The 12147-nt window shown below is 42.4% G+C and overlaps 1 protein-coding gene across 2 annotated transcripts in view; it reads right to left on the bottom strand.

Annotated features, from left to right (window-relative positions):
* Positions 1 to 12147, bottom strand: part of PKD1 (polycystin 1, transient receptor potential channel interacting) — a 280745-nt gene that overhangs the window by 133149 nt on the left and 135449 nt on the right. For both annotated transcript variants that reach the window (XM_082261257.1, XM_082261258.1), the window contains exons 9-10: positions 8131 to 8387; positions 5190 to 5924 (exon numbers count right to left, since the gene is read on the bottom strand). In XM_082261257.1, the coding sequence (XP_082117383.1) occupies positions 5190 to 5924; positions 8131 to 8387 (992 nt within the window). The remainder of the gene's footprint in view (positions 1 to 5189; positions 5925 to 8130; positions 8388 to 12147) is intronic.

Here is a 12147-nt window from a genome sequence, read left to right as displayed (position 1 = left end):
GGTGAAATCTTCTGAACAGGGGCAAAGACAGCAAAATAAGTGTTACTGGGGTGTTAACTCTTCCCTATGCTATACAAAAACCTTAAAAATTATTGTTTTGACTGGAGATAAACTTAAAAAATGTACCTGTTCTGACTTACAAACAAATTCAACTTAAGAACAGACCTTATCTTGTTTGTAACATGGGGACAGCCTGTACGCTGTTAGAAATTCAATCGTCTCCCATCCTGCTCCTTCGAAATTTTCTCATCACTGTAGTCAATAAAACTAACTTCACTTTGATTCCACTAACTATTAGAAAATTGAACGAACATTCTTCAGTTGAAAGTTTTCAACTATTTCAGCTCTTTGGACATACATGGTTTGTCCAAAGAGTCAACCAGTAAGCACAAGCTGCTGGCTGAAGTAGCTGCCCAATGCTATCACAGTGGGTTTGTTAACCCCTTGTAATAGCAATAAAGTTAAATTAAAAAAAAAAAATTATAATAAAATGTTAAAAAAAAAAAAAATTAAACATAGCCCCCATTGCCCCATACACACCCAGAAATGCAAACTCACGCCGAGGGTGCACACATGTATTGCACCACACGTGAGGCATCAAATACTAAAAGAAAAATTGAATCACTACAAACAAATGATAAAGATAAACAGATAGGATATGATATTGCTAGCTGAACATCAATGGTAATTTCACATAGCCCCAGAGAACAATACTAAAAGATAAACAGCGCAGCGCAAATATATGTAAAAACAATTATAGACATTAGCAAATTTCTTTCAAAGCAGTCCATATCCCAATGAGAAATATTTAAAAAATATCCATAGACTGCAGTAGATTCCATGTGATAAGTTATCAGATGCAGCAGCACCCTGGGTGAATGAGCCCACCACCAGCACACAGATTGCTCACTTACCTCAGAGAATTGACCCCTGAACCAACAGGAAGGTCAAAAATCACTTGGTCCCACTATCAGGGGATGAGTACTGCAGGGTGCAAATGATCCCAATGATCACATCCACCCCGATCAAAATGAAAAATAAAAGAATCTAAGTGCTCTCCGTTGGTAACAACAGTCACTCTTTAATAAAGTAAAAACTGGCTGTGGTTCTCTCCGCAATAACATTTTTGAAAAAAACAAGTGGGGAAAGATATACGAGTCAGATGTTGGAAGTGGTTCTAAATGGAACATTTTGTTTTTTACCTTAATGAATACTCTGCATTAAAGGTAAAACATGTTAAATGTTAGCTTCCCCCCCCTCCCCAAATACTTACCTGAGCCCGATCTCAATCCAGCGCTGTGCCCATTTTGTCTTCTCTCCCTTCCTCTCACAGGAAACTCCACAGTAGCGGAGCCATTGGCTCTTTCTGCTGTCAATCAAATCCTTTGAGCAAAAAAGAGCGGAAGTGCGGGCTGAGCTACACTGTGTGTGTGTGTCAATAGATGCACGCAGCCCGGCTTGGTATCTAACTCGACACTTAGAGAGGAGGAGGAGCAAAGACTGCCAGCAGGGGACCCCAGAAAAGGAGGATTGGAGCTGCTCTGTGCAAAACCAATGCACAGAGCAAGGAAGCATGAAATGTTTGTTTTTTTAGAAAAAGGCAGCATAAAGAACAATAGAAATGAAAGAATGAAGGCATCTCCTGAACACGCGGGTCTAACTTGTACCAGATCACAACACAATGTTCCTTTCTGCACCATTTCAAGACAAAACAACCTTGTCCGCTCTGGCCCTACATCCCAACACATGCACGCTATGGCCTTTGAGCCAAATAAGCTTTCTGTATGTTGATGAGTTTACAGTGGTTTATAGGTTTTGCATTAGGTTTGTTTTTTGTAGGTTGTCATGCTTCATTTTTAACAAAAATCTGACATGTTCACTTCTGGCAGAATCCACGCTAGCTGCCGTTGCATCCTGACATAAGGGCGCCACATGGAGCAAGCATGATGGGAAACCGGATAGGAGGAGAGAGAGGAAAAAATTGCACAGTTGACTTGGCAGTGAGTCACTGGCTGCGGTTTCTGCATCATCTATCTTTAGGCATGCTGTGATTACGTCAGTTAATTATATAAGATAATAGCCTGCAGCACTGGAAAATTAGGCAGTATGGCACCCGTAGCAAACCCTTTAACTCCAAAACTTTCTGAGATTTATTAGCTAGCAATGTGATTAGTTACAAAGCATTGCCATTGGTGTATGTGTTCCTTAAGGGGACACTGTAACCTTGCCTACTCAGGGAAAAATGACAACGTCTGCCTAAGGGGATCCCCTCAACCCATTGATAATTTGCCAGCACTCCAAAGTCCCTAGCTAATACCGGATTGTTATGATGACCCTTTGACTTTAATGCTCTCTATGTCAGTCCTTGAACAAGTATGCAGTTGGGACAAGCCAAAAAAAAAAAAAAAGAAGGTCAGAAGTCAATATCTGCAGACAGCAAAAACCTCTCTCCCTTATACCCCTTCCTTTTACAGCTCTAGCTTAAAGCGGAGTTCCGGCCTCGGGGGTGAAATCTAGATAAAAATACCCCCTGGACAGTCAGGGCTAGTACATTCCACAATGGATAGCCTCTGAACTGTCCCGGGTCGCACTTACCTTTTAGAAGAAATACTTACCTTGAAAATTTCTTCTCCAGCGCTGCCATCTCAGGTGTGGGCAGCTGAAGCCAGCGCGTCCTCTTCTGCGTCCTCTTCGGTGACGTCACAGTCCCAGAATGCCCTGCACCTGCCCAGCTCGTCACTTCCGGTGCAGGCGCGGCATCCCTGCACAGCTTCTGGGCATGCCCAGAAGCTGTTTAGCAGGGAATGCCGCGCCTGCACCGGAAGTGACGAGCGGGGGCCGGTGCAGGCGCATTGACTCCTGGGAGCGATGATGTTCAGCTCCCAGGAGTCATCGCAAGCCGGAAGTGACGGCGCGGGCCGCAGCCGCAGAGGGAGGAAGTGGAAGGAAGGTGAGTATATTTTCTTCTATAACAAGGTAAGTGAACAAAAAAAAATATGGAGCATCCATTTCTTTTTCAGGTGACACTCAGCAAGCGGATGGCCCAAAATCGATTTTTTCGATTTTGAGGCCGGATCTCCGCTTTAATTATCAATGAGAGGCAGAGTGCATTTAGGCAGATAACCAGTGCTATGCTCTCTCTTAAGCTATCCCATATTGCTCTAGGAATCCTTTGTCAGATATTCTGAGTGGACAGCACCAGCAAGAAAGTATAACTTTTATGAATGCAACTAGGTGGGTCCCCAAGACCAGCCAAAATAAAAAAAGAGAGGGGTTTGCAGCACAGGGAATGTTATTTGCTGTTTATTTAGGTTCAACAATAATCCAGCAATGTTTTAGTCATCTCTTTCTTTCTTCAAGTTTCTCATAAACAATCGAGTACGGTCCGTGATGCTTTTTTTATTTGCATTAACATACAATTTTTCAGGACAAGCTTTCGGGGAATGTCCCCTCCTTCAGGCTGGGTTCACACTGGTGCGATGCGGAAAACCCTGCGAATCCTGTGTGGGTTCCCGCATAGCACCTGAATTGCAGACGGTTCACAATGACATCTGCAAATCACTGCGGGTGTCAATGTAAAGTTAATGACAGCCCAGATTGGTTCGCAGATCACAGTGCTAACTGTCAAATGGTACAGGAAGAGGATTGCATGGGTTCCGGTGCAGACCAAAAAAAGGGTCCAGTAGCATTTTGATCCGAATGCAATGCAAATTCAGGCATACATACTCTAGGGCTAAATTCGCATTGCACAGACATTGCATGTGATCTGCACAGCAATACAGTGCTAATCACATGTGATGTCTGTGTTCGAACCACTGCTAACCCAGCCTCAAGGTCCGAGCAGTACAAAGGTTTTACCAGAATGTTAAAAAAGACAATCTCTGAGGGAAAGGAAATAAAAAAATACAAACAAACACACACAAACAAATGTACACAATGGTAATAAAACTAGCATAGTTTGTGATCTAAGACAAGTAAGTTAGTGAGAGGGAGAGCTTTAGACTGGGGGGACAGTCACAGAGGGAGTCGTAAAATTGTTGACTATTGAGTAAGAAAACCCATATCTAAATTTAGGCTGCTATCTTTTTGTGTCAAATAGAACTATCATTCTTAAGCCTAGTACACAAAGGCTGAATAACGGCCAGCTTCAGCCGGTATAGAAACCGGCCAACATTTGGCCCATGTGTATGGCAGTCAGTCCGACAGAAGCGGCCGTTAGGACCGAAAAAGGTCTGCCGACCCGGCTCCAGATCATTGGCTGAGAGCGCTGACCAGTGTGTTCTGGCAGGAGTGCTCGTCCCCCTGTCAGAAAATCAATAGTTTAGCAAGGGGGATTTCTGTACTAACATCAAATGGTTAGTATAGCGGCACCGACCTGAGCTGTCAGATTTTTTCATTCAGCCCACTGGGTTGAATAAAAAAAAAAAAACAAAAAAAAAAAGTTTTCCTTTCCTGAATAGTTTTGAAATTCCCTTTAACCACTTGCCGACCAGCCGCCGTAATTATACGGCGGCAGGTCAGCTCTGTTACGCAAAACGACGTACATGTACTTTGCATTGTGTAGCAGTTAGTGTGGGCGGAGGGGGAGCCAATCAGCGGGTCCGGTTGCCGCGATGTCCGCCCGGCACCCGCGATCGCTCCCCAAGGAGACAGAAGGGCGGTCTGCCGATGTAAACATGGCAGACCGCTGTTTCGTCAGTGATGAACACAGAGATCCCGTTTTCCTCCTATATATATATATATATATATATATATATATATATATATATATATATATATATATATATATATATAATTTTTTAATATATATTTTATATATAAGCAGATATATACACACGCACACACATCTAAAAACAAAGATTCAAAAACTTAAAAGCTTCAAATAATAAAACCGACCCAAACCCATTACCGATTTCCTTTAACAAAGAAATAAAACTCCGGAGATAATTCTGCCTCAAACTAATAAATGTCAAAAATAGAAAGCCATACATCAAAAAAAAAAAAATGAAAATTAGACTGGATAAAATTATCTGTGCACAACAAGGTTACCAACAGAAAATGGTAAATGACAACCTTTTATTTTTTGAATGTACTCTACAAGCTCTCAAAGGTTAAAGGTCGGTTCAGACACATTTTCCTGTAGAACTGTAATTTGTGCATGACATCTGTGTGATATAAATTCAACTTACCACTCGAGTGTTGAGCAGCACTCTGGCCTGAGGGTAAGGGCTTGTGCTCAGTCCTCTGATCGGGTCCTCCATCTTCACTAAAAATGATATATTTTGGGAGCTTATCTCGTTTTGTACCGTTATTGAAACTTCCACAACCCCTCTCCCCAGTCCGACCAGATTGACCTCGGAGTATGACACGTCTCCTTTATCTGTGGGACATTCCTTGGATACAGCAAAAATCTTTTGAGGACATGTTCGACTGAAGCTCCAAGTCTGGTTGTTGCCAATCCAAAATGAGGTGGCATCAGAGCCTGAGAGAATCTTGAGAATCACAACGGGATTGTCACTGGGAATGTAGTAGATCTTCTCGTCTTGTGGTGGTGGATAAACGACACTCAGACCAGAAACCGGTGACACCACACTAAAGCTATAAGACTGGGTAGCTTCGTACAACTGGTTGGTAAAGTTTGCAGTGACTGTATATTTTCCGGGAGGCCATAGACCAGGGTTTAGTTGATCGTTGAAAATCAAGGCAAGTTCTTTGGTGGTGCCAACGACTCTTAATGAGCATGATGTGTTGTTAAGTGCTTCTTCTACGTAATGCCCGGGAATACAGGTAACCCAATCTGACTGGTAGAACGCATAGTATGGTCTGGAGGAGTGGCAGTGCAGAAACATTTTGTTGGGGGCATCATGTTGTAGAACAATAAGGTAATTGGGGAGTATTTTAAAACTTACATCTTCAAACGTTGCCTAAAAAAAGGAGAGTGAAAGTATACAAATGAGTACAAGCATGAAAATTAGGACTGTTGTATCGTATAGTGAAGGTCTAAGGTTAGCTAGAGGGGAGCATGTCCCTTTAAATAGCAGAGTAGATTTGTCCACTGATACGGGATCCAGGGCCATCTTGGAGAGCGACATGTAATAAATAGAGAGTAGCTTTCTTAGAAGCTGGGGTACTGGAATGAAGGAGGCAGAAAGAAGGGTGAGTTTGGTAGGTGATATGCATGGTACATAAAGCCTAACTGCAGCTAAAATTGTTTTCTTTTGGATAAAGCAAAAAAGATTAAGAGATTTTTTGCCTTTTTTTCTTTCAGGTCATAAAGTGATGTTCAATCTCTCCAAGGGGGACCAAGACATTGTTAGTAGGGGGGGATAAGAACTTCTGACAATATATAAATTGCTGTCTGCGCCTTCCTGTTCCAGTCAAAACCACTTCTTCCATTCTTTGTACAGGTGTCACAGGGACAGGAAGTGAAGACGAATCTCCCCAATGATACACAGAAATAAACCCAACAGAAATGTTTAACTCTAGCTAACTCTATCCAAAACTAAAAAAAGTGTATAAATCAAGATCTATTGCTGCAGACCTTCAGAAAATGCCAGTTGCTTGGCTGGTATGCTGATCGAGTGAAATCATTACTCTAAAGCTGGTCATACACTAGTAGAATTTTGTTCAAAGGATTTCTTTTAGGAACATTCATTCAATTTTCTAATAGTCAGTCTATGTATATCAGTCAAATCGACGCTCATTTTTGACTGCTGTGATGGGAAACTCGAAGGAACGGGATAGAAAACTTTTCTCAAATTAGTGAATTTCTAACAGTCAATGTGGTCCTCGTTCAGGAAAGTTCATTCACTCCAAAATTGAATGCCAAAAGAAAACAAAATTTTGAAGTACTTTCAAATGACATTCGTCAAGTCATCAAATGAATGACGAGAATTGAAAATTTTCATATGAATGGACGTATGAACATTCATTGACAAATCTACTAGCGTATGGCCAGCCTAAGACTCTAGACGAATACAAATCAAGCCTTGTGACTTCAAAGTTTCTGATCACCAGTTAACCACTTGCCGACCGCCCGCCGCAGATATAGTGCGGCAGGCTGGCTTGGCTGCGGGAACTACTCCTGTGGGCGTGCGCCCGCCCCCATTGGGAAGCTGATCCACGGGGCAGGCAGCCGGGATTGCCACCGGGCACCCATGATCGCTCCCCATGGAGAGAGAACGACGGTCTGCTGTTGTAAACACAGCTGACCATTGTTCTCCCTGGAATGAACACAGAGCGCCTGTGATCCTCCTATTTAGGATCATGGGTCTCTGTGATGATTCCACAAGTCCCTCCCCCGTACAGTTAGAAAACACCCCCTAGGCTCACACCTAACCCTTTGATCGCCCCTAGGTTAACCCCTTCCCTGCCAGTGTCATTAATACAGTAGTAGTGCATATTTTCAGCACGGATTACTGTAGTAATGTCACTGGTCCCCCCCAAAAGTGTAAAAAATTTCAATTTGGGGTCCTATCTGTCCACCGCAATGTCGCAGTCCCGCTAAAAATCACATATCGCCGCCATTACTAGTAAAAAATAAATAAATAAATAAAAATGACATAAATATTTCCTCTAGTTTGTAGATGTGATAACTTTTGCGCAAACCAATCAAAATACGATTATTGGTATTTTTTTTTAACCAAAAATATGTAGCAGAATACAAATAGGCCTAAAAGGATGAAAAATTTTTACATTTTTTATTTTTTTTTGGAATTGTTATATAGTAGAAAGTGAAAAATATTGTTTTTTTGTTTTTTTTCAGAATTGTCGCTCTTTTTTTTGTTTATAGCATAATAAATAAAAATCACACAGGTGATCAAATACCACCAAAAGAAAGCTCTATTTGTGGTGGGAAAAAAAAAGGACATCAACTTTATTTGGGTACAGTGTCGTACGACCGCGCAATTGTCTATTAAAGTAACGCAATGCCAAATCGCAAAAAATGGCCTACTCATTAAGGGGGCAAACCCTTCCGGTCCTTAAGTGGTTAAGAAAGTACTGAAGCCAGACAAAGCCAGCTAAAAAAAAAACTTTTCCAAGGAGGACACCAGTGGAAACATTTATATTTCTTAGGCTTCCTAAAAATGATTTCTTTAAATAGAAAAAAAAAAAAAGACATAAAATTACCAAATACTGTGTGGCATTTCCAGCAGGGATTGTGAAGAGATATTCCTTTAATAAGGTGAAGTTTGGAAGGCTTCTGTTGGAATGGGCCATTGATGATAAGGTGGCATCTTCAGATACGCTGGACAGGAAATGTCCACTCTCCACTGGGATACTACTATTGGTGTAATTGCAGGAATCCGGCTCTTCCTCACAGTTGGGGAGACTCTCGTTTACTGGCCTGCTGCTTGGTGGGGAGCTTGTACTTTGAACTGGACAGTCTGCCATAAGAAAACAACATTAATAAACCACAGAGGTCAGAGTGGACAATCAAAAAAATTAAACATATTTACATCAGATAGTATATGGAAAAAAAAAAGCTCCCTAAAGCCTAGTACACACGCAACGATCATCGGCCAACCGATCGTCCGTCTTTTGTCCAGAGTTGTGTTTTGTTGGTTGGAATGTGCTCTAGACTGCACACGAATTTTCTCGCCCGACAATATTCTACTTCAGAAGTGATGTCATGTGTTGGTTTGCTTTCTTTGTGTTCTTTCATCTCTGAGCATGCCCAGTCTTGCTCATAAGATTTTTCCCTGTCGAAATCTGTACTGACTGCACGAAAATCGGCCGTGTTTTGACGGCGGACAAAAATTTTATAGCCTGCACACCAGATTTTTTTTTGGCCGAAAAGTCGGAGTCGGTTGTCGGAAGCATCATACTAACAAGCCGAAAATCGGCAGATCGGTCGTCGGACGAAAATTCCCTGCCGATTTTCGACGCGTGTGTACGAGGCTTTACACCTGTTAGTGCCATGGATCAAATCCTAGTATAAGCTCTGTAAGGTTTAGTGATTTGGCACTTGGGCATCCTGGGAGTTAAAAGAGAAGTTCGCATGCTCCCTTTTATGTTAAGCAGATATAAAGTTATGAGAGAGGATGAGGTGTTCAGTTCCACAGAGCAGAGCTAGGCAGGCTTGACAACACTGCTTGGAATCTCAGTGCAACAGAAGCAAGAATTCAAGAGCTCACTGGATTACTGGGAGGATCCCCATGCTTTTTTCTATATTTACAGACATTTTTTTAAGCCAACGCATAAGGAATGTGCATGCACTGCAAAGATGTACTGATATATACAGTATGTGACAAAAGTGAGTACACCCCTCACATTATTGTAAATATTTTATTATATATTTTCATGTGCCAACACTGAAGAAATTACACTTTGCTACAATGTAAAGTAGTGAGTGTACAGTGTAAACTTACTGTCCCCTTAAAATAACTCAAACACACAGCTATTAATGTCTAGACCACTGGCAACAAAAGTGAGTACACGCCTAAGTGAAAATGTCCAAATTAGGCCCAATTAGCCATTTTCCCTCCCCGTGTCATGTGACTCGTTAGTGTTACACGGTCTCCGGTGTGAATGGGGAGCAGCTGTGTTAAATTTGGGGTTATCGCTCTCACTCTCTCCTCCTGGTCAATGGAAGTTCAACATGGCACCTCATGGCAAAGAACTCTCTAAGGATTTGAAAAAAAGAATTGTTGCTCTACATAAAGATGGCCTAGGTTATAAGAAGAGTGCCAAGTCCCTGAAACTGATCCGAAGCACATTGGCCAAAACCAAACGGTTTACCAGGACAGGTTCCACTCAGAACAGGTCTCGTCATGGTTGACCAAAGAAGCTGAGTGCACGAGCTCAGCACCATATGCAGAGGTTGTCTTTGGGAAATAGATGTATGAGTGCTGCCAGCATTGCTGCAGAGGTTGAAGGGGTGGGGGGTCAGCCTGTCAGTGCTCAGACCATATGTCGATAACTGCATCAAATTGGTCTGCATGGCTGTCATCCATGTACAAAGACCAGTGTGTCTTCCCTACAGTCAAGCATGGTGGCGGGAGTCTCATGGACTAGGGCTGCGTGAGTGCTGCCGGCACTGAGGAGCTACAGTTCATCGAGGGAACCATGAATGCCAACATGTACTTTGGCATACTGAAGCAGAGCATGATCCCCTCCCTTCAGAGACTGGGCTGCAGGGCAATATTCTAACTCTAACATCAACCAGCTCCGTGATGTCGTCATGGAGGAGTGGAAGAGGACTCCAGTGGCAACCTGTGAAGCCATGGTGAACTCCATGCCCAAGAGGATTAAGGCAGTGCTGGAAAATAATGGTGGCCATACAAAATATTGGCACTTTGGGCCCAATTTGGACATTTCCACTTAGGGGTGTACTCACTTTTGTTGCCAGAAGTTTAGACATTAATGGCTGTGTGTTGTTATTTTGAGGGGACCGCACATTTACACTGTTATACAAGCTGTACACTCAATACTTTACATTGTAGCAAAGTGTCATTTCTTCAGTGTCTACTTCGGTACTGGAAGTCTACCGAGCCTCCTGCTTACAAGGAATTGCTACAACGTATGGGAGAAACCCTCATTTTAGAGAAATATATCTACCAACATAGGGGTCGCCCTTGTAAATTTGATACCTTATGGGGTCCCTGGTTAGACACCCCTGGCTTGAGTCCACTAGAATTAGTGATGGACAGACTGCTCATAGGTTAAGCCCGATTCCTTTAACCTGTGAACACATGCAAAAAACTTCCCACTGGAAACTTAAGGTGGAAAATGTGTCCCGGTATAGTCAGATTAAGGTGGTAATGGTTTGGTTATATATGAAGACATGGTAGACCACTTTTCACAGCACTGTTTATTCATGGTTATGTACAGAACTTTCTAGGACTGCCTATCATCTCTGTAGAACTGTCTTAGGAATACTTAATTTGCGTTGTTTCTCTGTAATGTGTTTTATTCTTTCAATAAAACTCCTTTTTGATGAAAAAAATTAACAAATATCTGAAAAGTGTGGAATGCATTCGTATTCATCCCCCTTTACTCTGATACCCCTAATATCTAGTGAAACCAAATGCCTTCAGAAGTCACCTAATTAGTAAATGGAGTCCACCTGTCTGTAGTTTAATCTCAGTATAAATACCGCTGTTCTGAGAAGCCCTCGGAGGTTTGTTAGAGAACCTTAGTGAACAAACAGCATCATGAGTGCCAAAGAAAACACCAGACAGGTAAAAATAAAGTGGAGAAGAATAAAGCAGGGTTGGGTTATAAAAAAAATTCCAAGCTTTGAACATCTCACGGAGCACTGTTCAATCCATCATCTGAAAATGGAAAGAGTATGGCACAACTACAAACCTACCAAGACATGGCTGTCCACCTAAACTGACAGACCGGGCAAGGAGAGCATTAATCAGAGAAGCAGCCAAGAGGCCCATAGTAACCCTGGAGGAGCTGCAGAGATCACCAGCTCAGGTGGGAGAATCTGTCAACAGGACAACTATTAGTCGTGCACTCCACAAATCTGCCCTTTATGGAAGAGTAGCAAGAAGAAAGCCACTGTTGAAAGAAAGCCATATGAAGTCCGTTTGCAGTTTCCGAGAAGCCATATGGGGGGGACAGCAAACATGTGGAAAAAGGTGCTCTGGTCAGAGGAGACCAAAACTGAACTTTTTGGTCTAAAAGCAAAACGCTATGTGTGGCCCAAAAGCGAACACTGCACATCACCATCAACACACCATCCCCACCGTGAAACATGGCGGTGGCAGCATCATGTTGTGGGGGTGCTTTTCTTCATCAGGAACAGGGAAGCTGGTCAGAGTTGATGGGAAGATGGATGGAGCCAAATACAGGGCAATCGTAAAAGAAAACCTGCTAGAGTCTGCAAAAGACTTGAGACTGGGGCCAAGGTTCACCTTCCAGCAGGACAACGACCCTAAACATACAGCCAGAGCTACAATGGAATGGTTTAGATCAAAGCATATTCATGTGTTAGAATGGCCCAATCAAAGTCCAGACCTAAATCCAAATGAGGATCTGTGGCAAAACTTGAAAATTGCTGTTCACAGACACTCTCCATCCAATCTGACAGAGTTTGAGCCATTTTACTAAAAAGAATGGGCAAAAATTTCACTCTCTAGATATGCAAAGCTGGTAGAGACATCCCCAAAAAGACTTGCAGCAACCATAACTGCA

The sequence above is a fragment of the Pelophylax lessonae genome (genome assembly GCF_965119305.1).
Source record: "Pelophylax lessonae genome assembly, chromosome: 6".
Classification (NCBI taxonomy): Eukaryota; Metazoa; Chordata; class Amphibia; order Anura; family Ranidae; genus Pelophylax; species Pelophylax lessonae.
Note: the sequence above shows the minus strand (reverse complement) of the source record. Positions and strands in the feature narration are given on the sequence as shown.